Genomic DNA, 26,799 nt, shown 5'->3' with positions numbered 1-26,799 from the left:
CCACTTGCCGTGCGGTAGCAGAGAGAACAGCCACATCCGATTAGTGTCAGAGACGGTTTTAGGACAATTCAATCTTAGTCCTGTTTTGACGCTTTGCCTGTTTGATGGTTCGTAGCGGGGCATAGCGGGATTTCTTGTAAGCTTCCGGGTTAGAGTCCCGCACCTTGAAAGTGGCAGCTCTACTCTTTAGCTCAGTACGAATGTTGCCTGTAATCCATTGCTTCTGGTTGGGGTATGTGCGTACAGTCACTGTGGGGACGACGTCCGCAATGCACTTATTGATAAAGCCAGTGACTGATGTGGTGTATCCCTCAATGTCATCAGAAGAATCCCGGAACATGTTCCAGTCTGTGACAGCAAAACAGTCCTGTAGTTTAGCATCTGCTTCATCTGACCATTTTTATATAGACCGAGTCACTGGTGCTTCCTGCTTTAATTTTTGCTTGTAAGCAGGAATCAGGAGGATAGAGTTGTGTTCGGATTTACCAAATGGAGGGCGAGGGAGAGCTTTGTACACGTCTGTGTATGGAGTACAGTTGATCTAGAATTTTTTTCCCTCTGGTTGCACATGTTGATAGAGATTTGGTAGAACTGATTTAAGTTTCTCTGCATTAAAGTCTCTTGCCACTAGGAGTGCCGCCTCTGGGTGAGTGGTTTAATGTTTGCTTATTTCCTTATACAGCTGACTGAGTGCAGTCTTAGTGCCCGCATCTGATTATGGTGGTAAATAAACAGCCACAAAAAGTATAGCTGAGAACTCTCTAGGCAAGTAGAGTGGCCTGCAATTTATCACAATATACTCTACTTCAGGCAAGCAAAATCTAGAGACTTCCTTAGATTCGTGCACCAGCTTTTGTTTACAAATATGCACAGACCCCCCCCCCCCCCCTCATCTTACCGGAGTGTGCTGTTCTATCTTGCCGATGCAGACTGTATCCCGCTAGCTGAATATCCATGTCGTCATTCAGCCACGATTCCGTGAAACATAGGATATTACAGTTTTTGATGTCCCGTTGGTAGGATATTCGTGATCGTACCTCGTCTAGTTTATTGTCCAATGATTGCACGTTGGCGAGTAATATTGACAGTAACGGCAGCTTTCCTACTCGCCTTCTGCGGATCCGGACGAGGCATTCGGCTCTACTTCCTCTGCATCGCTTCCTTATGCGAATAATTGGGATGTCTGCTGTGCGGGGTGTTTGGAGAATATCGTGTAAGTCCTGCTTCTTGTTGTTGTTGAAAAATTATTTATCTAATCCAAGGTGAGTGATCGCTGTCCTGATATCCAGAAGCTCTTTTCTGCAGAAACATTATGTACAAAATAATTTACAAATATCAACAACAAAAAAAGATAATTGGTTAATTAAGAGACCGTAAAACGGCAGCCATCTCCTCCGGCGCCATTTACTCCTGACAGAGCTGGTGTAACGGAGTCAGGTTTGTAGGCCTCCTTGCTCACACAAGCTTTTTTAGTTTTGCCCACAAATTTGATAGGATTGAGGTCAGGGCTTTGTGATGGTGACTCCAATATCATGACTTTGTTGTCCTAAAGCCATTTAGCCACAACTTTGGAAGAATTCTTGGGGTCATTGCGCATTTGGAAGACCCATTTCCGACCAAGCTTTAACTTCCTGACTGATGTCTTGAGATGTTGCTTCAATATATCCACATAATTGTCCTGCCTCATGATGCCATCTATTTTGTGAAGTGCACCAGTCCCTACTGCAGCAAAGCACACCCACAACATTATGCTGCCAGCCCCGTGCTTCAAGGTTGGGATGGTGTTCTTCGGCTTGCAAGCGTCCCCCTTTTTCCTTCAAACATAACGATGGTCATTATGGCCAAACAGTTCTATTTTTGTGGACCTGGGATTCCTAGGACTGCATTCTGATGAAGTTCATCAAAGGAAAGGAAACATTTATCATGTATTTTCTGGTTTCTGTTGACCCCAACATGGCGGCTAATTTGGCTATTGTTCTGAGCTCCGTCTCAGATTATTGCATGATTTGCTTTTTCCGTAAGGTTTTTTTGAAATCTGACACAGCGGTTGCATTAAGGAGAGGTATATCTATAATTCCATGTGTATTATCATCTACATTTATGATGAGTATTTCTGTTGAAACGATGTGGCTATGCAAAATCACTTGATGTTTTTGGAACTAGTGAATGTAACGCGCCAATGTAAACTCAAATCTTTTGTTAAAAATATGAACTTTATCAAACAAAACATGCATGTATTGTGTAGTATGAAGTCCTATGAGTGTCATCTGATGAAGATAATCAAAGGTTAGTGATTAAATTTATCTCTGTTTCTGCTTTTTGTGAAAGCTATCTTTCGCTGGAAAAATGGCTGTGCTTATTGTGGTTTGGTGGTGACCTAACATAATCGTTTGTAGTGCTTTCGTTGAAAAGCAGATTTGAAATCGGACACATTGGTGGGATTAACAACAAGATGACCTTTAAAATGATATAAGACACATATATGTCTGATCAATTTTAATTATGAGATTTCTTTTTGAATTTGGCACCCTGCACTTTCACTGGCTGCTGTCATATCGATCCCGGTAGCGGGATGCAGCCATAAGAAGTTTTAAATGAGTTGACTCTTCACATGGGATGATTTCCCTGAATAACAGAAGAAAGGGAATATTGAATGATCCCAATGATCCATCGCATCTCCCAAAAACGTTTTCAACATACATCTGTAAAATGATAGTTTAGAAACTAAAGCTTTGGTTGTCTTCCTCTCAGGCTTACATGTCTTCTCCCTGGACCTCCTCAATGTCCACCTCTTGAACATCAAACTCTGAGGCCTCAGCTTCAATGTCATTTTCCAAACATGATGAGGATGGCTCGTTGTCAGGCCTAAAAAGCTTCAAATTTGCCCGGATGGCCACCAATTTGTAAACCCTTGTGTTGGTCAGCCTGTTGTGTGCTTTGGTGTGTGTGTTCCCAAACAAGGACCAGTTGCGCTCTGAGGCGGCTGATGTTGGTGGGATTTGGAGGATTATGGAGGCTACAGGGGAAAGAGCCTCAGATACACAAAGTCCCTTCCACCAGGTATGTTGAGATATGCTGACATGAGTGAGATACCATGAGATATGTTGGCATGACTGCCATATTGCATCTCCATCCCAAAGCTATTGCTTGCAAGTGTACTTCGCCAGACTGCCAATAACCTTGCCCTCATCTAGGCCTTGTTGATCTCTGCACCAAACAGGATGCTCTTTCCAGCATACTTGGGGTCCAACATGTATGCTGCGGCGTGTATGGGCTTCAGGCAGAAGTCTTCACGCTTTTTGATGTATTTCAGAACTGCAGTTTCCTCTGCTTGGAGCAACAGTGAAGTGGGCAGGCCAGTACGGCATTCTTCTCTTACATCTGCAAGCAGAGTCTGAACATCAGACAGGGTGGCATTGCCTCCCTCAATCCGTCCAATGGCTACTGCTGTAGGTTTCAGGGGTTTCAGGCTGCTTACCACGCTCTCCCAAAATACATCATCCAGGAGGATCCTCTTGATGGGGCAGTCCATTTCGGCAGACTGTGATATGGCCATTTCTTGGAGAGACTCCTTCCCCTTCAGGAGACTGTCAAACATGATGACAACACCACTCCAACTGGTGTTGCTGGGCAGCTTCAATGTGGTCCTCGTATTCTTCTCACTTTGCTTGGTGAGGTAGATTGCTGCTATAACTTGATGACCCTTCACATACCTAACCATTTCCTTTGCTCTCTTGTAGAGTGCATCCATTGTCTTCAGTGCCATGATGTCCTTGAGGAGCAGACTCAATGCATGAGCAGCACAGCCAATGGGTGTGATGTGAGGGTAGGACGCCTCCACTTTAGGCCAAGCAGCCTTCATGTTCACAGCATTGTCTGTCACCAATTCAAATACCCCTTGTGGTTCAAGGTCACTGATGACTGCCTTCAGCTCATCTGCAATGTAGAGGCCAGTGTGTCTGTTGTCCCTTGTGACTGTGCTCTTGTAGAATACTGGTTGAGGGGTGGAGATGATGTAGTTAATTATTTCTTGCCTACGATCATTCGACCACCCATCAGAGATGATTGCAATACAGTCTTCTGTCTCTATGATTTGCTTGACCTTCACTTGAACGCTGTTGAACTCTGCATCCAACAAATGAGTAGATAAAGCATGTCTGGTTGGAGGGGTGTATGCTGGGCGAAGAACATTCAGAAATGTCTTCCAATACACATTGCCTGTGAGCATCAGAGGTGAACCAGTTGCATACAGAGCTCGAGCAAGACATTCATCAGCATTTCTCTGACTACGTTCCTCCATTGAGTCAAAAAAACGTATGATTCCAGGAGGACCATGAGCTGTTGCTGTCGATAAGGTGACTGATTCATAATTTTTTACCTCGAATAGAAGTAGAGGGACTTTTGTTAGAGGTTGCTTGTTGTGAGCGCTGAGGGAACTTTATGCACTTGACCAGATGATTCTGCATCTTTGTTGCATTCTTCACATATGATTTGGCACAGTATTTGCAAATGTACAAAGCTTTTCCTTCTAAATTAGCTGCAGTGAAATGTCTCCACACATCAGATAGTGCCCGTGGCATTTTCCTGTAAAGAATACGGGGGAAAAATTGTTTAAAAAAAACAAATACAATTCCATGTACAGATAAATAGTTAAGCAGTTAGATGAAATATCTCCTTTGTAAGATACATGTTTTAAAATGAAACGTGTAAGGAAACATGTGAATTTACACACCTCAGTTAACAGGCTCAAGCAAGCTAAATGGTACATGGTATCAAAAACTAACTAGCAGAAATTGTTAACAAGTTAGAAATGCTTTAAACACACTTTGCTGTAGGCTACTATTTACTAGTTAACAAAAAATGATGGATGTCATATAAAATATATTCACCCCACCCCGTATTGTCATCAAAACTTACCAGAAAGCATGTAGTCCTTGGCTTAGACAGTGTAGTAGTGTGGGCTCAATAGCATGTCATTGGTGTGCAAGATCTTGAGAATCAGCTGTACATGTGATGGAAGAGTGCACTGTGCATGCAGAGGGTTGCAATTCCATTGAATTGGAATATAGGTAACCAAAATATGCCACAAGACCTAGGATTGCCTTATGTGTATCCCACAAAAAAAGGTTAACTGTTATAAGCTAACTTTTTTTTGATGAATTTAAGCCAAATTCCCTAAATTCCGGGGCTTAACTTCTTGACGCTATTTTTTTTTATAACGTTCCCAACGTAAACAGACTATTTCTCAGGCCCAGATCGTAGAATATGCATATAATTTACAGATTATGATAGAAAACACTCCAAAGTTTCCAAAACTGTCAAAATATTGTCTGTGAGTATAACGAAACTGATTCTGCAGGCAAAAACCTGAGGAAATCCAACCCGGAAGTGCTTTTTTTAAATTGTATTATCCATGTTCTGTTGCCTGCCTCTCCTCCATTTAAATATCAATTTAAATGGAGTATCAACCAGATTCCTTTTCCAATGGCTTCTTCAGGCTGTGACCAGGCTTTAGACATAGTTGCAGGCTTTTATTTTGAAAAATGAGCGAGATTTTTCAAAACGAGACAGGTGTCTTTTAATTAGTTCCTGCGCGTGAGAGGGGTAGCTCGACATTTTCTTTCTCTCTTTTGAGTAGGTTATCGTCCGGTTGAAATATTATCGATTATGTATGTTAAAAACAACCTGAGGACTGATTATAAAAAACGTTTGACATGTTTCTACGAACATTACGGATACTTTTTGGAATTTGTCTGCCTTTCAGGAACGGAACGAGGCTGTGGTTTTCTGAACATAACGCGCAACCCAAATGGCGTTTTTTTGTTATAAAACTAATATTTATCGAACAAAAATAACATTTATTGTGTAACTGGGAGTCTCGTGAGTACAAACATCCGAAGATTATCAAAGGTAAGCAATTAATTGTATTGCTTTTCTGACTTCCGTGACCAAGTTAATTTAAGGCTAACTGTTCTAGCATTGACTGATACACTGACAAACGCTTGGATTCCTTTCGCTGTAAAGCATATTTTCAAAATCTGACACGATAGGTGGATTAACAACAGGCTAAACTGTGTTTTGGTATATTTCACTTGTGATTCTATGATTATAAATATTTTTGGGATTATTTTTGAATTTGGCGCTCTGCAATTCAGTGGTTGTTTAGGAAAATGATCCCGGGAACGGGATCCGTAGTGCTTCCCATGGAAAATTTCTAGCAAAATGCCAGAATTTTATCAGAAAGTTTCCAACCCTTTGCAACCCTAGTTAAGAACACTATAACAATATGGAAGAAAATGAAACGGATTCTACAAGAATCAATATCACTCCCTAAAAACACAACCCCATTGGTCTACATTGAAAACTAAAGGCATAGAAACCGTAAATCACTTGGTAATAGGAAATACATGTACTTCCATGACAATTAAAAAGCAATTTTGGACTGACCAATTTAGATATTTTCAAATTTTATATCATGTTATTTCGATTTGAAATCTTGAAGGAATCCTATTTGAGTCAGAAAATGATATGCATATGATAGGTAAAATATACAAAACCTTGCAGAGAGCCTATCCAATTGACTACCTCTTGGAAAATAATATAAACTATTGGAGCCATGACTTAATAAGGATCAGACCCTTTTTGCCTAAAATGACACCCAAATTATATTATTGATACCATTTGAAAGGAAACACTTTGAAATGTGTAGAAATGTGAAAGGAATGTAGGAGAATATAACACATTAGATCTGGTAAAAGATGATACAAAGGAAAAAAAATTGTAACATTTTAGAGTGATCCAGTGAAGTATTGCTTATCTATACAAAATGTTGTATCAAAACCAAATATGCCTAATTTTCAAGTTCATAATTGTGTACTCTACTCAAACAATAGCGTGGTATTATTTCACTCTAATAGCTATTGTAAATTGGACAGCGCAGTTAGATTAACTGACTTGCCTAGTTAGTGAAGGTTAAATAAAAATGTTAAAAGACTGTTGGAAAAGCATTCCTCATTCCTGGTTGAAAGAATTCCAAGAGTGTGCAAAGCCGTCATCAAGGGTGGTTACTTTGAACAATCTCAAATATAAAATATACTTTGATTTGTTTAACACGTTTTTGATTCCATGTTTTATTTCATAGTTTTGTTGTCTCACTATTAATGTAGAAAATTGTAAAACAAAGAAAACTCTTGAATGAAAAGGTACAGTTTTTTCAACCACTCCACAAATGTCTTGTTACAAACTATAGTTTTGGCAAGTTGGTTAGGACATCTGCTTTGTGCATGACACAAGTCATTTTTCAAACAGTTGTTTACAGACAGATTATTTCACTTATAATTCACTGTATAACAATTCCAGTGGGTCAGAAGTTTACATACACTAAGTTGACTGTGCCATTAAACAGCTTGGACAATTCCAGAAAATTATGTCATGGCTTTAGAAGCTTCTGATAGGCTAATTGACATCATTTGAGTCCATTGGAGGTGTACCTGTGGATGTATTTCAAGGCCTACCTTCAAACTCAATGCCTCTTTGCTTGACATCATGGGAAAATCAAAAGAAATCAGCCAAGACCTCAGAAAAATAATTGTAGACCTCCACAAGTCTGGTTCTTCCTTGGGAGCAATTTCCAAATGCCTGAAGGTACCACAACCATCTGTACAAACAATGGTTCGCAAGTATAAACACCATGGGACCACGCGTCTGTCATACCGCTCAGGATTAATGTACTTTCACCACAACAACAGCAAAGGACCTCGTGAAGATGCTGGAGGAAACAGGTACAAAAGTATCTATATCCACAGTAAAACAAGTCCTATATCGACATAACTTGAAAAGCATTTCAGCAAGGAAGAAGCCAATTATCCAAAACCGCCATAAAAAAGCCAGACTACGGTTTGCAACTGCAAATGGGGACAAAGATTGTACTTTTTGGAGAAATGTCCTCTGGTCTGATGAAACAAAAATAGAACTGTTTGGCCATAATGACCATTGTCGTGTTTGGAGGGAAAAAGGGGATGCTTGCAAGCTGAAGAACAACATCCCAACCGTGAAGCACAGGGGTGGCAGCATCATGTTGTGGGGGTGCTTTCCTGCAGGAGGGACTGGTGCACTTCACAAAATAGATGGCATCATGAGGAAAGAAAATGATGTGGATATATTGAAGAAACATCTCAAGACATCAGTCAGGAAGTGACAGCTTGGTCGCAAATGGGTCTTCCAAATGGACAATGACCCCAAGCATACTTCCAAAGTTGTGGCAAAACGGCTTAAAGAAAACAAAGTCAAGGTATTGGAGTGAAATAAATAATTATCTCTACTATTATTCTGACATTTCACATTCTTAAAATAAAGTGGTGATCCTAACTGACCTAAAACAGGGAAATATAACTCGGATTAAATGTCAGGAATTGTGAAAAACTGAGTTTAAATGTATTTGGCTAAGGTGTATGTAAACTTACGACTTCAACTATGTCCAAACGTTTGACTGGTACTGTATGTGGTAGTGGTGGGTTAGGGGCCTGAGGGCCCACAGTGTGTTGTGAAATCTGTGAATGTATTATAATGTTTTTAAAATTGTATAACTGCCTTAATTTTGAAGGACACCAGGAAGAGTAGCTGCTACCTTAGCATAAATAATACAAATACAAACACAGAATTTTCACAACATTTGCACTCAGCAGACCTGAAATTTGCTCAGTACAGAAAATAATTAGAGGGAACGTTGGTCATTGACATCTTTCTAGTTTTAAGGTAAAGTGACTAGGCATCATGATATAAGATAAACAATAGCAACACCGTGTATTTTAATTTAACCTTTATTTTAACAGGGAAAACATATAGAGTCCTCGATCTCTTTGTCAAGCCCTGGCCTTAGTTAACTTTGTTTTCTTTATTATTTTAGTTAGGTCAGGGTGTGACATGGGGGATGTATGTGTTTTGTATTGTCTAGGGGTTTTGTATGTTTATGGGGCAGTGTCTAGTCTAGTCTAGGTGTATGTATGTCTATGGTTGCCTAGATTGGTTCTCAATCGTTGTCTCTGATTGGGAACCATATTTAGGCAGCTATATTCATTAAGTGTTTAAACCCTTTACAATGAAGATCTGTGAAGTTATTTGGTTTTTACAAAATATCTTTGAAAGACAGGGTCCTGAAAAAGGTACGTTTCTTTTTTTGCTGAGTTTAGTATAGTTAACATACACACATGGATGCAGCGGTCTAAGGCACTGCATCTCAGTGCAAAAGGTGTCGTTACAGTCCCTGGTTCGAATACAGGCTGTATCAAATCCAGCCGTGATTGGGAGTCCCATAGGGCGGCGCACAATTAGCCTAGCGTCGTCCGGGGTAGGCCATCATTGTAAATAAGAAGACAAAGGTAACTGAACTAAATGACTAATCGCCCCGTAGCACTCACCTCTGTCATCATGAAGTGCTTTGAGAGACTAGTCAAGGATCATATCACCTCTACCTTACCTGCCACCCTAGACCTACTTCAATTTGCTTACCACCCCAATAGATCCACAGACGATGCAATCGCCATCACTCTGCACACTGCTCTATCCCATCTGGACAAGAGGAATACCTATGTAAGAATGCTGTTTATTGACTATAGCTCAGCATTCAACAGCATAGTGCCTTCCGAGCTCATCATTAAGCTCGAGGCCCTGGGACTGAACCCCACGGTGTGCAACTGGGCCCTGGACTTCCTGATGAGTCACTCCCAGGTGGTGAAGGTAGGAAACAACACCTCCACTCCGATGATCCTCAACACTGGGGCCCCACAAGGGTGCGTGCTCAGCCCCCTCCTGTACTGCCTGTTCACCCATGACCCAAATTTGCAGACTACACAACAGAAGTAGGCTTGATTACCAACGTTGACGAGACTGCCTACAGGGAGGCGGTGAGGGCTCTGGGAGTGTTGTACCTGGAAACCAGCCTCTCACTCAACGTCAACAAAACAACGGAGATGATCATGGACTGAAGGAAACAGCAGAGGGTGCACCCCCATATCTACATCGACGGGACTGCAGTGGAGAAGGTGGAAAGCTTCAAGTTCCTTGGCGTACACATCACTGACAAACTGAAATGGACCACCCACACAGACAGTGTCGTGAAGAAGACGGAAACAGAGCCCCTTCAAACTCAGGATGCTAAATGAATTTGGCTTGTCATCTAAAACCCTCACAAACTTTTACAGATGCACAATTGAAAGCATCCTGTCGGGCTGTATTACTGCCTGGTAACGCAATTGCACCACCCGCAACCGCAAGGCTCTCCAGAGGGTGGTGCGGTCTGCCCAACGCATTACAGGGGAAGAACTACCCACCCTCCAAGACACCTACAGCACCCGATGTCACAGGAAGGCCAAAAAGATCATCAAGGACAACAACCACCCGAGCCACTGCCTGTTCACCCGCTATCATCCAGAAGGCGAGGTCAGTACAGGTTCATCAAAGCTGGGACCGAGAGACTGAAAAACAGCTTCTATCTTAAGGCCATCAGACTGTTAAACAGCCATCACTAGCACATTAGATGCTGCTGCCTATAGGCATAGACTAGAAATCACTGGCCACTTTAAGAAATGGAACACTAGTCACTTTAATAATGTTTACATATCATGCATTACTCATCTCATATTTCATACTGTGTTCTATACAATTCTACTGTATCTTAGTCCGTTCCGCTCTGACAACGCTCGTCCATATATGTATACAGTCTTTATTCATTTCTACATAGATTTGTGTGTATTGGGTATATGTTGTGTAATTTCTTAGATATTTCTTGTTAGATATTACTGCACTGTTGGGGGTGGAAGCACAAGCATTTCGCTACACCTGCAATAACATCTTCTAATTAGGTGTATGTGAACAATAAAAGTTTGACCAATAAAAGTTTCCAAAACGTGTTGAAGTATGTTTTCTAAGTTATGCCAACAGAGCTACAATAGTCTTTTAGAAAGATGTGTAATGCCAGTAGCCTGCTGACTCTTTCGCTCCCGCAGCTGAGTGATGGCACAGGGCCTGAAATAATCGGCTGCTTTTTGGAGTCTTTAGAGGTTGAATCAGTTCTTTAAAATCCAGTTTCAGCAGGTCAGAGCTAGCCCTCCTAATGTAATTTGACCCCACATGGATGACGACAGTGTCAGTCCACAGCAGCTGTAGTAGAACGATAGGAAACAGCCTAGTAATGTCCTGTACTCGTGCACCAGGATAGCACTGGGATTTTCCCCCTGGAACCGAGATTCTCACCATAGAGCTGCTGATGATAATGGCTGGTGAAATGGCAGAGGAGGTCTGGCAGTTCTTGCTCCTTGAACCAGCCACAAAACCCATTGTGGCTGATGGAGGAGCCGGTGCATCAGACACCCTCGAGGTCCAGTAAGAGATCCGAGTCTGAGGCATAGTCCTCCCGGGAACGTGGAGGATCCGAGTCTGAGGCAGAATCCCCCTGGGAAGGAATCCGGATAGGTGACGTAGCTGTTAAACAACTGAACAACGCCAAAGAAGCCCAACTCATCACAGGCCGCTTCCCTTAATTTGGCCTACAGCAGGTGACGTGCTTCCATTGTTGGGCAGCAGATTTGGTTACACTACAATACGTTAAATCCACCAGAAGCCCCAGTCTTGCTCTATTTTCCAGGGGAGTGGGATACTTCTTCGGGGAGGGGTCCCTGGAAGGCATTGGCCATTAAGTCAAGCAGTGTTGACATGGCGGTGACACATTGGTGCGGCGTCCAGCCTGTGGTGTAGAGGAGAATGAAAATATCTGTAAATACACCCAATCCTTTTATATTAAACAAAATAGACTCTAGCCTGTTAAACTTAACTGTCTACGACAAACAATTCACTCAAACAAATTTGCGCACTCGCTGTCCTTCCAGTCAAAGAGTGGGGGTGTCCGGTAGCAGGCAGTTCATCCACTCTGAAGATTTCTACTTCAATTAGTCGGCAGCACAGGACACCCCGGACCAGGCCCTAATCCCTGACACTCGGAAGAGAAAGAGACGGTAATGTAGAGGCCGACCGGCTTGTACCCTGATGAAACTACGGCGACAAGTAAATAATCCGCCTCTACCCTCTGTTCTATTGGCAAATGTATACTGAACAAAATATAAATGCAACATGCAACAATTTCAAAGATTTTACTGAGTTACAGTTCATATGAGGAAATCAGTCAATTGAAATAAATAAATTAGGCCCTAATCTATGGATTTCACATGACTGGGAATACAGATATGCATCTGTTGGTCACAAATACCTTTAAAAAATGGGCCTCGCAATAGGCCTCAGGATTTTGTCAGGGTAGGTTCCTTGTTCCTTGTTCCTTGTCAATCATTGGCTTATTGGTGAAATCAGCAGTCAGACTATCTTCTTTAAGTAAATCAATTAAACCTTTATTTATGCAATTGCAGACAGAAGCTGACTGTCACCATCGTCTTCTGGTGAAAGAGTGGACCAAGGCGCAGCGTGAGAGAAATACATTCTTCCTTTTTAATAACGAAGAACACTTAACAAACAATACAAAATAACAAAACGAACGTGACCGCTATAATACTGAGTGCAAACATGCAACATCACATAGACAATTACCCACAATAGCCTAATGCCTATGGCTGCCTTAAATATGGCTCCCAATCAGAGACAACAATAAACAGCTGTCTCTGATTGAGAACCAAACCAGGCAACCATAGACTTTCCTAAACATCTATACTGAACACAACCCCATACACTCAACAAAACCCCCTATACAATACAACCACCCAAGACGAGACAAATACACACAAACATCACCCCCTGTCACACCCTGACCTAACTAAAATAATACAGAAAACAAAGATAACTAAGGCCAGGGCGTGACACTGACAATGGAAACACAGCTTGTATGTTTCAGAGTAAGTTCTTCAACCCAGCTAAGGGCGCAGCTGATTTTATACATGTGATTTTATACATACAGTACGTCAATGTATGTATACAGCAATAAACTGAGGTTACCTTATAAGGTAACCTAGTACAGTAGCTTCTCTGAATTCATTAGCATTGTCCACTGTCACACAAGATCAAAATGTCAAAACCAGACAATGGTTACAACTCTTTATCTAGTTTTGATCTGACTCAGACCTGCAAGCACACTCTTGTAGCTTAACCACAAAGATGTATATAGATGGCTTGTGCAACGTATAGTGGCCGAGTTTTAGACACATAGCAACAGTATCTATAAGGCCTGCAGCAAAACATATGAATCTTAAAGTTCCCATAATCAATAATGGGGAGGGTCTTTGGGACCCTATCCCCTACAATTTTGTTTAAAAAAAATTGTGCATTCAAATTACAATTGATAAAATGCAATTGTGTTCATTGTCCGTATCATATGCCTGCCCGTACCATAATCCCACCGCCACCATGGGGCACGTTGACATCAGCAAAACGCTCACCCACACGACACCATACACATGGTCTGAGGTTATGAGGCCGGTTTGATGTACTGCCATATTCTCTAAAATAACGTTGGAGGCGGCTTATGGTAGAGACATGAACATTCAATTCTCTGGGAACAGCTCTGGTGAACATTCCTGCAGTCAACATGCCAATTGCACGCTCCCTCAACTTGAGACATCTGTGACCCTTTTATTGTACCCAGCAATTATGATTATGCTGTTTAATCAGCTTTTTATATGCTACACCTGTCAGGTGGATTGATTTATATTGGTAAAGGAGAAATGCTCACTAACAAGGATGTAACTTAATTTCTGCACAAAATTTGAGAAATACGTTTTTTGCGGGTCTGTAAAATTTCTGGGATCTTTTATTTCAGCTCATGAAATATGGGACCAACACTTCATATGTTGCGTTTATATTTTTGTTCAGTGTACAATCACTGGAGAAAAAACTGAGCTAGCGACGTTCAAGACTATCTTATCAACGGGACCTGAAGAACTGTTTTATCTTATGTTTTTCAGAACTTGGCTGGTTTTCTATGCATCGGCAGAACAGAATTGCAGAATTGCACACCACCACCCTTGTAAGCTCAAGGGTGGTGGTGTGTGTATTTGTTAGCAACAGCTGCTGTGCGATTGCTAATATTAAGGAGGTTCTGCTCACCTGATTTAGAATACCTCATGATAAGCTGTAGACCATACTATTTACCAAGAGAGTTTATCTATATTTTTTGTAGCTATCTATTTACCACCACAAACCTATGCTGGCAATAAGACCTCACACAACAAGCTGTATAGGTCCATAACCAAACAAGAAAATGCTCATCCAGAGGTGGTCCTCCTAGTGGCCGGTGATTTTAACTGAAATCCGTCTTACCTAATTTCTACCATCATGTCTCCTGTGCAACTAAAGGGCGAGAAAAAACTCTATCACCTTTACTCCACGTACAGAAACGCATAAAAAGCTCTCCCATATGACAAATCTGACCATAACTATCTTGATTGCTGCTCACAACAAAACAAACAGGAAGTACCAGTGGCGCGCTCAATACAGAAGTGGTCTGATGAAGCGGATGCTAAGCTACAGGACTGTTTTGCTAGCACAGACTGGAAGATGTTCCGGGACTCATCCGATGGCATTGAGGAGTTTACAACACCCGCCACCAGCTTCATTAAAAAGTTAATTGATGATGTCGTCCCCACAGTGACCATAGATACTTACATATCCCAACCAGAAGCTGTAGATTACAGGCAACATCCACCCTGAGTTAAAGGCTAGAGCTGTCCCTCCGACTAACCATCAAACAGTCAAAGCATCAATACAGGACTAAGATCGAATCCTAATAGACCGGCTCTGATGCTTGTCGGATGTGACAGGGCTTGCAAACCATCACAGATTATAAAGGGAAACCGAGCCATGAGCTGCCCAGTGACGTAAGCCTACCAGACAAGCTAAATGTCTTCTATGCTCACTTTGAGGCAAGCAACACTGAACCATGCGTGAGAGCACCAGCTGTTCTGGATGACTGTATGATCATGCTGTCCGTGGCCAATGTAAGAGCTTATAATTAAAAAATATATTTTACTTATATATATTTTTAAAACAAAACATACACATACAAAATACAACATTCATACTCACACAAACGTCAACAACATCACTCCTGCCCAGACCCACCTGTTCTAACCCCTATGCACTACTCTCCGCCACATGTCCTCAAATTTCACAATTTTGTTTCTCTCCGTCGCCAACACTCAATTTTAGATGATAAAGGATATGTTTTTTCCATTGTCTTAATGATGGAGGATTGGTTGATTTCCAGTTTTTAAAGTATGTTTTTTCAAGATAATTGACAAAAAGGGTATCGTCCAACCCACTGGGTATCTCACTGCCCCCCCCCCCCCCTCCCCATATCCCATGACTTGAAATATGCAGACAGATGGATTAAAAGTACATTTCCATTGTAATACTTCTAAAAGACAACTTTCTAACTCCTTCCATAACTTCTGGACTTTATAGTATTCCCAGAAGTCATGGATTATTGAGTCATTGTTAATTTTACACTTAACCTGTCTAGGATGAGCGTGCCGCTAGCGGCACTCCCCCCCCACCCCCACTGAAAAGGCAGAGCCGCGAAATTCAAAAAAAAAAATTTTTTTAAATATTTAACTTTCACACATTAAAGTCCAATACAGCTAATGAAAGACACAGATCTTGTGAATCCAGCCAACATGTCCGATTTTTAAAATGTTTTACAGGGAAGACACAATATGTAAAGATGTAAATCTATTACCTAAAAACACATTAGCATAATCCACCATCTTTTATTTGTCCACCAACACCAGTAGCTATCACCAATTCGGCTAAACTAAGATATTTATAGCCCCTAACCAAGAAAAAAACTCATCAGATGACAGTCTGATAACATATTTATGGTATGGGATAGGTTTTGTTAGAAAAATGTGCATATTTCAGGTAGATGGCATAGGTTACAATTGCACCCACCGTCACAAATGGACTAGAATAACTACATAGAGCAACGTGTTTACCTACTTACTAATCATCAAACATTTCGTAAAAATACACAGCATACACTAATCGAAAGACACAGATCCTGTGAATACAGACAATATTTCAGATTTTCTAAGTGTCTTACAGCGAAAACACAATAAATCGTTATATTAGCATAGCACATGTGCAAACATTACCCCAGCATTAATTCTAGCCAAAGTGAGCGATAACGTAAACATCGCCAAAATATATTATTTTTTTCACTAACCTTCTCAGAATTCTTCAGATGACACCCCTGTAACATCACATTACAACATGCATATACAGTTTGTTCGAAAATGTGCACATTTAGCCACCAAAATCATGGTTAGACAATGGGGAAAGTAGCCCAGCTGGTGAGAAAATGTCCGTGCGCCATATTAGACAGTGATCTACTCGTATACATAAATACTCATAAACGTGACTAAAAAATATAGGGTGGACAGCGATTGATAGACAATTTAATTCTTAATACAATCGCGGAATTAAATTTTTTAAATTATCCTTACTTTTCAATACAGTTTGCGCCAAGCGAAGCTACGTCAAAAAACATGGCGTCCTAAGCCACTAACATTTTTCGACAGAAACACGATTTATCATAATAAAAATGTCCTACTTTGAGCTGTTCTTCCATCAGTATCTTGGGCAAAGGATCCTTTCTTGGGTCTAATCGTCTTTTGGTGGAAAGCTGTCCTCTTGCCATGTGGAAATGCCAACTGCGTTCAGCATGAACTGGAAGCGTGCCCAGCGATTCACAGCGTTTCAGAAATAAATGTCCCAAAATCGCACTAAACGGATATAAATTGCTATAAAACGCTTTAAATTAACTACCTTATGATGTTTTTAACTCCTATAACGAGTCTTAACATGACCGGAGAAAGATTACTCCCAACACTAATGCTTGGAACAGGTGCGGGTCGGTGTCCTCCAGGCGCATGACGCAGCTCCAAAAGAGTGACTAGCTACAGGGTTTTTTAATTTATAGTGTCTGTGAACGCGCAATCGACCCCATTCAAATCTTCATCCCGTAAAGGCATCCAGGGGAAGACGTAAGCAGTGTCCGTATACTCATAGGAATAACATTGGCTTTAAAACTGACTCCAGAACAGTGGCCAAAATTTCTGAAATCTGACTCCATGTCAGGGAAATTGCTGTAGAATGGGTTCTGTTCCACTTAGAGACAAAATTTCAACTCCTATAGAAACTATAGACTGTTTTCTATCCAATAATAATAATAATATGCATATTGTACGATCAAGAATTTTGTAGGAAGCCGTTTCAAAAATTACACGATTACCATAAATAGTGACAACAGCGCCCCCAGCCTCAACAGTAGACATGACTCATGTTGTTGTGCTGTAGAATTTGTGAATTTGGTTTCTTTTATAATACATTCTGTACATTAGGTTATACTGGACTAAGAGTATATTTTTGTTACTTGTAATTTCATTAGTTATATTCCAAGATTCCTTCCATCTTGTGCCAAAATCAGCTATTTTTAAAACTTATTCGGGATCGGTGTCCCGTCTGCGGGACTGTTGAGCTAACGTAGGCTAATGTGATTAGCCTTAGGTAGTAAGAAACAAAAAAAAATATTTGATATGTGCAGAAAGCTTAAATTATTCTTAAGAACAAATTCTTATTTACAACAACGGCCTTCCTGAGGAACAGTGGGTTAACTGCCTTGTTCAGGGGCAGAACGACATAATTTTACCTTGTCAGCTTGGGGATTCGATCCAGCAACCTTTCAGTTACAGGCCCAACACTCTAACCACTAGGCTACCTGCCACCACGAAGTCTTGAAGGAGTTCCCGAATATGCTGAGCACTTGTTGGCTGCTTTTCCTTCACTCTGCGGTCCAACTCATCCCAAACCACCTCAACTGGGTTGAGGTCGGCAGATTGTGGAGGCCAAGTCATCTGATGCAGCCCTCCATCACTCTTCTTATTGGTCAAATAGCCCTTACATGGCCTGGATGTGTGTTTTGGGTCAATGTACTGTTGAAAAACAAATGATAGTCCCACTAAGCCCAAACCAGATGGGATGGCATATCGCTGCAGAATGCAGTGGTAGCCATGCTGGTTAATTGTGCCATGAATTCTAAATAAATCACGGACCGTGTCACCAGCAAAGCATCCCCACACCATCACTCCTCCCCCTCCATGCTTCATAGTGAAAACTACACATGCGGAGATCATCCGTTCACATACTCTGCGTCTCACAAAGACACGGCGGTTTGATCCAAAAATCTCAAATTTGGACTCATCAGACCAAAGGACAGATTTCCACTGGTCTAATGTCCGTTGCTCGGGTTTATTGGCCCAAGCAAGTCTCTTCTTCTTATTGGCGTCCTTAGTAGTGGTTTCTTTGCAGAAATTCGACTATGAAGGCCTGATTCACACATATCTGAACAGTTGATGTTGAGATGTGTCTGTTACTTGAACTCTGTGAGGCATTTATTTGGGCTGAAATCTGAGGTGCAGTTGACTCTAATGAACTCATCCTCTGCAGCAGAGGTAACTCTCGGTCTTCCTTTCCTGTGGCGACCCTCATGAGAGCCAGTTTCATCATAGTGGTTGATGTTTTTTGCGACTGCACACCTGAAATTTTCCTGATTGACTGACTTTCATGTCAGACAGTAATGATGGATTGTCTTTGCTTATTTGAGCTGTTCTTGCCATAATATGGACTTGGTCTTTTCCCAAATATGCCTATCTTCTGTATACTACCCCTACCTTGTCACAACATAACTGATTGTCTCAAACACATTTAGAAGGAAAGATATTCCACAAATTAACTTTTAACAAGGCACATCTGTTAATTGAAATGCATTCCAGGTGACTACCTCATGAAGCTAGTTGAGAGAATGCCAAGAGTATCCAAAGCTGTCATCAAGGCAAAGAGTGGCTACTTGAAGTATCTCAAATATAAAATAGATTTTGATTTGTTATACATTATTTTGGTTATTACATGATTCCATATGTGTTATTTCATAGTTTTGATGTTTCACTATTATTCTACAATGTAGAAAATAGTAAAAATAAAGAAAAACCCTGGAATGACTAGGTGTGTCCAAACTTTTGACTGGTACTGTATCTACAATCAAAATCCATGTGTGTGTATAGTGCCTATGTTATTGTGTGTATGTATGTGTCTGTGCCTATGTTTGTGTTGTGTCACAGTCCCCACTGTTCCATCTATTCCATGTGTTTTTTAAATCTTGCATTAGTTACTTGATTTGGAATAGAGTTCCATGTAGGCATGGCTCTATGTCGTACTGTGCTCCTCCCATAGTCTGTTCTGGACTTGGGGACTGTGAAAAGACCTCTGGTGGCATGTCTTGTGGGGTATGCATGGGCGTCCGAGCTCTGCGCCAGTAGTACAAACAGACAGCTCGGTTCGTTCAACATGTCAATACCTCTCAAAAATAAAAGTAGTGATGAAGTCAATCTCTCCTTCACTTTCTCTCCTTCACTTTGAGCCAGGAGAGATTGACATGCATATTATCAATGTTAGCTCTCTGTGTACATCCAAGGGCCAGCCTTGCTGCCCTTTTCTTAGCCAATTGCAATTTTCCTGAGTCCCGTTGTGTGGCACCTGACCACACAACTGAACAGTAGTCCAGGTGCGACAAAACTAGGGAATGTAGGACCTGCCTTGTTTATAGTGCTGTTAAGAATGCAGAGCAGCGATTTATTTTGGACAGACTTCAACCCATCTTAGCTACTGTTATATCAATATGTTTTGACCATGACAGTTTACAATCCAGGGTTACTCCAAGCTGTTTAGCCACCTCAACTCAATTACCATAGTATTCATTACAAGATTTAGGTTTAGGATTTAGTGAACTATTTGTCCCAAATACAATGCTATTAGTTTTAGAAATATTTAGGACTAACTTATTACATGCCAACCACTCTGAAACTAACTGCAGCTCTTTGTTAAGTGTTGCAGTCATTTCAGTCGCTGTAGTAGCTGATGTGTATAGTGTTGAGTCCTCCGCATACATAGACACACTGGCTTTAGTCAAAGGTGAGGCAGGTAGCCTAGTGGTTAGAGCGTTGGGCCAGTAACTGAAAGGTTGCTAGATCAAATCCCTGAGCTGACAAGGTAAAAAATCTGTTGTTCTGCCCGTGAACAAGGCAATTAACCCCCTGTTCCTAGGCTGTCATTGTAAATAAGAATTTGTTCTTAACTGACTTGCCTAGTTAAATGAAGATTGAAAAAAGTAAGGGGCAGCTGCGCTGGGGAATTCCTGATTCTTCCTGGATTATGTTTGAGAGGCTTCTATTAAAGAACACCCTCTGTGTTGTGTTAGACAGGTAACTATTTATCCACAGTATAGCAAGGGGTGTAAAACCATAACACATATGCTTTTCCAGCAGACTATGATCGATAATGTCAACAACATAAAAAAAAACATGCAGGGCTTGACATTAACCTGTTTATCCACTTGTTCTTCAGACAAGGAGATGACTGAAAATGTTGCTGTGTTGTTTAATGCAAGAAAACACTTTACAAAATAAAATGCATTATTATTCCCATAACATTATTACAGAGAATCAGACAAATTATGCTACCCTCTGCCTATTGGCTACTTAGCTTATTCATGCCTGTCTCAAAACACAACACTGCCCCTTTAAGACAAAAAAAAGCTCTTTACCTGACTCGCTTTTCAAAGATGTCTAGAAATGTACATGTTTTGTGCTCCTGTAGAAAGCAATCACACCCCTATTGCTGACTACAAATAATCTATAACTGGGCTAATAACTCACTAACTAGGAAAGGAAATTAACAAAATGTGCACATGTGGCTACATGCAGCTCTCGCTTTGATCTCAAAATAAGCTGCATCTATTGACCGATTATGCTGTAAACACATTCCAGTTCAAAGTAAATGGCACAGATCCATACAGTACCAGCCAAAAGTTTGGAAACACCTACTAATTCAAAGATGTTTCTTTATTTTTACTATTTTCTACATTGTAGATAATAGTGAAGACATCAAAACTATGAAATAACAGATATGGAATCATTTCGTAACCAAAAAAGTGTTAAACAAATTTTATATTTGAGATTCTTCAAATTAGTCACCCTTTGCCTTGATGACAGCTTTACACACTCTTGGTATTCTCTCAACCAACTTCACCTGGAATGCTTTTTCAACAGTTTTGAAGGAGTTCCCACATATGCTGATTACTATTTGGCTGATTTTCCTTCCAAATCATCCCAAACCACCTCAATTGTGTTGAGGTTGGCAGATTGTGAACAGAGAAAGTGAAATATTCCTCGATAATAAAAATGACCCAAGCCGCTAATAATAGCAACAATTCAAGCCTATCGACACACTTTCATACTCATTCATTACTGCTGTAATGCTTGTTATAGCGTTGAGTGGAAATAAGAAGAACGCGCATTAGATTGGCTTATAAAAGTGTTGAATACAAAGTGTTGACAGTGCTGAGTAAGAACTTAAACAGCAGCTCTTTGCTGTATTCGTTGACAGTCTCTCTCTAGTCATGATTTTAAACATTTTGAAATCTCACAGTATAAACTTTGCTGTAGCTTTCATTTATGCCTGATACGTTACTGCAGACATGGTAATCTGAGCCATCCGATTGGCCAGCGGTAGACCTATAGTGCACTTGATTTGCTCTCTGGGTCCGCCGGGAAGGCAGAGTTTGTATCTTCAGACACTTCAGACATCTTCAAGATGGCATTCTCTCAACCAACTTCACTTGAAATGTTTTTTCAACAGTTTTGAAGAATTTCCCAGATATGCTGAGCACTTGTTGGCTGCTTTTCCTTCACTCTGCGGTCCAACTCATCCCAAACCGACTATCAGCTTAGAGGGAACATTGTCACAGACCCCCAGTGAACTGCCTGTCTGTCTCTGACAAATTACACTGGTGATTAACCTGAGACACGATATGTGATATGGGAAAACAGTGAAACACCCAGAGTATGACCTGAACATACTGCAGCAATATTAACTCTCACACAGTTACCAGAGTGATTTGGTGTAAAAAAAATTCTGGTGCCCATAGTTTTCCCTGATCTTGTAATCTAACCAGGTAAAAATCCGGACTTTATATGCTATGACATGATTAATCTGTTGTAAAAAGGTTTAATATGGGCTATGATGGAACCAGAGTTTTTCTAATCAGGTCACGTGGTTTTTTTAAAAATCCTGGAAAAACTCCTGGCCTTTGGGAGGATGAAAAAACTCTGTCAAACTGCAGCAACCTTGTACTTGTTGATATGAATTATATTTTAAAGGAGGAATAGGGGAGTTTCCTACACACAGACACAGAGAAAGCAACATGATTGGACAATACATCTCACAGAGCTGAGTTTGCTTTATGCAGGTTTGCATCGTGTAGTCCTGCCCTACGCAACTATAGGCCTAATAAAAAAATGTACTCACAGTCTATGCAGACTATCCAGTTAATACTTTTGGATTGAAAATGTCTAGGTAGCCTAGTCAGCCCAAGTTTGAATATAAACCCAATTTGATCCCATTCACATTCTCACAAACAAATGGTCTAAAAATACACAATGTTACAGCTTAATTTACACTGGCCAGAGGGACAAGGCGCATAGTAGGCTGATCAACTGTTTGTAGGTTACAGTCAATCAGACTGAAAAAATTGTCTTGTTTCCATGCAATAAAGCATGTCAGATTGCTAATGTGTAGGTGTCGGTTGCTACATTTATGTAAGAGTTTTTGCTTGTGTCAGTCGGGAGTAATGTGTTATGACCAACGGTATTTTAATAAACAAAAACTGAAATAAAATAATTAACAAATCCATTTGAAAAACTAAACTTATACAGAAACTTTGATTCCAAAACGAACAAACAATTATAGTAACATCATGAATTATATTCAGTTGTACTTTTTTTCGGAGGGGGGGGGGGGGGGGGTGTCGTTTTGAAAAAAACATTTGAATTGAATTTTCAAGCTTCTAATTCAGGCGGGTCACATTGAGATTGACTTTATAATTTAAAGGTGGACTCAGGAAGATGACATTGCCATGAACAGCACCACGGATATTGGACCTTGGACCTGTTTGAGTGGTAATGCTAAAGCAACTGACTGTAGACGAAAGTCAAGGAGCGAAGTCGCGGCAGCTGCATTTGCGACAGCCTAAAGTCTGACACTAATGTGTTTTTCTAACCGCAAGGCTCAGACCAACATGGCAGTGTCGCCATTGTTAATAAAATATGTTCTTTATAACGACAAAATAAACATGTATCTAACCCCCATATTACACACTCACACACTGAAATCATAATATAATATTATGTGTGTACACATTGTGCAATCAATCAGTGAGAAATTCTCCAATATCACATTTATTGGTATATATCCACTGTACACATAAATCATGGCAAAATGGTTCCTGTTTCAGTCATGTCTTTCATCACGTTTGGGTGGGTCTAACAAAAACAAAAAAAAGTGTTTATGTTCACTTGTGTATGTTCACTTTTTTTATGGAAAGGTGTCTATGTTCACTTTCAGTTGTTGTCCAACAGTAATGTATCTTCTCTCCCTCTCCCATTACTATTATAGCTGCAAGTTGTTTGGTTGTGTGCCAGAATGTTTAGGGTGAAATATGACTTTGTCAGAGAACTTTACATTATAACATTACTGTAGGACAGCCAGAGGCAGAGACAGCTCTTTCTGCTGCACTTACAGAGGAGAGTTTGACATTCTTCTAGCTCCCATGACCCTCACAGCTGAGCATGGGTACAATCAAACACAGATAATAGAGGCACACACACACACACACACACACAGCTGAGCGTGGTTACAGTTACAGCATCATTAGATTAGAAGTACCACAGCTGGTCTGTGGTTCAGAGCAGGATCACACACACACACATGTATGCACACGCACACACATACAGCACACTCCAGATATAGGAGTACAGTCAAGTCCTGAGAAGTGCAGTGCATTGTGACTGTCGTGAATTCATGTAAATATCCTGAGAAATAAAGAAAAATGTCATTGATTTGGGCCTGGGCGTGCGTGGACTGGATCTCATTATCAAGAACATTGTGGATTAATTAAATCATTGATGCAGTTGCGTAACGGAAACATAGTCACCAGCAGAGTTGGTGTGTCCTGTGTGTGCGTAGGGGGGGACGGACTGGCATTCAAATTCCTTCACTCAGTCTACACTAGTCTTAACCGTACTCATAGGTGAACAATAGTAGGGCTAAATACCACAACGGACCCTTCTGCTCTGTGTAATTAAGAGTGCTTCGTCACAGACTGTGGCTGACCCTGATTCAGAGGGGTTGGGTTAAATGCAGAAGACGCATTCAGTTGTACAACTGACTAGGTATCCCCCTTTCACTTTCCTTTGGGGGATGAGTAGCCTGGTTCCGTTCCCATTTCTCGATATTTCACCCCAAGGCCCTACCCTTCTCTTGCCTAACCCTATCCCTTCTGCTTCCCCCTAGTCTTTCAATTCACATCTCATGCCTGGTGAGGCAACATGAGGAGAGAAGGAAGGAGACTAGGAATAGGGTGTGAATGTGAAAGATCAAGTCATTTACCAATATGAATAGTGTATACAAGAGTTGTGCTGATGCCTGTACCATATCATTATATCTCAATCCCAACCAATAACCACAGAGCTATTTACTTTACAGAGCATTAACACTATAATCCTGGTTGGTATAGATTGGCACATTCGTTTTTGGTGTCCTCACTGACCAGAAGTGGATATGTGTTTGATAGACATTATTGGATGAAGACGACACTTTCTAACCATAGATATGATCCTTCTCATAAACCCTCACCCTACATAACAACAAATAGCTCATATAATTATATTGCTATATGTATTGCTATGTACTGGTGTCACAGGAGGTTAGTGGCAACTTAATTGGGGAGGACGGGCTCGTGGTAATGGCTGGAGCAGAATAAGTAGAGTGATATCAAACACATGGTTTCTATATGTTTGATGCCATTCCATAAACGCCGTTTCAGACATTATTATGAGCCATCCTCATCTTCAGCAGCCTCCACTGACTGGTGTGTTACGGAACAACTTATGACAGTGACTAATATCTATCATAGAACAGGTTGGCTGCTGATCGAGATTAATCATGACAAGCGATAACGAAATGCATTCCACCAATTTGGAACACATTCTCAGTATAATATTATGGTAGGCTACAATTTGAATGATCTTGGCCATCGTTGCTGCATTGCATGTCAAAGGCATGGCGATGCTTTTCTTGTCGAGTCAGATTTGTAATATAAGTCTCGGATAAATAACAATCCCTTTACATGGTAAATTAAATCCAGAAGAATGAATGATGTTTAAATAATGTTTACTAACTGCTTTACTCTAACTGCTTTACTCATCTCATATGTATATAGTGTATTCTATTCTATTGTATTTTAGTCAATGCCACACCGACATTGCTCGATCTAATATGTAAATATTTCTTAATACCTTTCTTTTACTTACTAGATTAGTGTGTATTGTTGTGAACTGTTAGATACTACTGCATTGTTGGAGCTAGGAACACAAGCATTTCGCTAGACCTGCAATAACATCTGCTAAATATGTGTATGTGACTAATACAATTTGATTTGATTTGGACAGATGAATACCAAATAGCTGAGTCAATCAAAGCCAGTCTCGTTCATGTGATTGTAGGCTATTACACAAACTTACCCCATTGTTATTGTAGGTCAACCAAATCAGCAGGTGAGCAGATGGAAAATGTTCTCTGACCAAATTCTGGACGTTGTTTCTGTTGGTTTGGCGCGGTGATTGCCCTCTATAATAGGCGTGTTTCTGCCTCTTCGCCGTAGCTCATCCGAAAGAAATTCCACGGCAAATACTGCATTGTCACATTCACAACAGTGTGAAACTACACATAGCAGGAAAATAATTCATTCACTTGAGATTAATGCACATTGCCAGTACCTAAACTACTCCGTGTTGAAGCGGCGTCCGGAAGCGCCATAGAGAGTTCGACAGAGATAAATGTGTCCGTCCAACAATTGTCGGGTATATGAAAACAGGAGAGATGTTATTTCGTTGTTTTCGCTGTTTGATCTCCAAACGCCCCCTGACAAGTCCAGTCGATCGGTAAAGCACAGTACCCACTGTCCACCCCCTGAGCTCTCTCCTCTCCCCTACGCCCTCTGGTCCCTGCTCTCTCGACCGGACACCTCCTCAGTCCTCAGCAATGTATGTTGCCATAGACGAAGAGACAAAGCAGGAGGGACTGAGCACAAAATCGGTGGTTTCCAGCAGGTGGCGTTTATTCGTTTATTTCTCTCACCAAGCGAGGAGTTTTTGTTCGGAGGTCAATGAGATAATTTATTTATCTTGTATTTATTTAACCTTTATTTATTTAACTAGGCAAGTCAGTTAAGAACAAATTATTATTTACAATGATGGCCTACAAAAGGCAAAGGGCCTACTGCAGGGACAGGGTTGGGATTAAAAATAAAATAAAAATATATAGGACAAAACACACATCATGACAAGAGAGACCCCACAACACTACATAAAGAGAGACCTAAAACAACAACATAGCATGGCAGCAACATGTGAAAACACAGCATGGTAGCAGCACAACATGACAACATGGTAGCAACACAACATGGCACAAACATTATTGGGCACAGACAATAGCACAAAGGGCAAGAAGGTAGAGACAACAATACATCACACGAAGCAGCCACAACTGTCAGTAAGAGTGTCCATGATTGAGTCTTTGAATTAAGAGATTGAGATAAAACAGTCCAGTTTAAATGTTTTTTTCAGCTCATTCCAG

At 40.8% G+C, this 26,799-nt stretch overlaps 1 protein-coding gene across 3 annotated transcripts in view; it reads right to left on the bottom strand.

Moving 5' to 3' along the window:
• The window catches only part of homer1b (homer scaffold protein 1b), a 155,117-nt gene extending 128,848 nt beyond the window's left edge, over nt 1-26,269 (bottom strand). The window contains exons 1-2 of one of the 3 annotated variants that reach the window (XM_055920604.1): nt 25,686-26,269; nt 11,251-11,740 (exon numbers count right to left, since the gene is read on the bottom strand). In XM_055920604.1, coding sequence (XP_055776579.1) covers nt 11,251-11,360 — 110 coding nt within the window. In that variant the 5' untranslated portion in view covers nt 11,361-11,740; nt 25,686-26,269. The remainder of the gene's footprint in view (nt 1-11,250; nt 11,741-25,685) is intronic. The other 2 variants (XM_055920602.1, XM_055920603.1) reach the window with 2 other exon arrangements.
• Nucleotides 26,270-26,799: the final 530 nt, after the last annotated feature.

Source organism: Salvelinus fontinalis, chromosome 4 (genome assembly GCF_029448725.1).
Source record: "Salvelinus fontinalis isolate EN_2023a chromosome 4, ASM2944872v1, whole genome shotgun sequence".
Classification (NCBI taxonomy): Eukaryota; Metazoa; Chordata; class Actinopteri; order Salmoniformes; family Salmonidae; genus Salvelinus; species Salvelinus fontinalis.
Note: the sequence above shows the minus strand (reverse complement) of the source record. Positions and strands in the feature narration are given on the sequence as shown.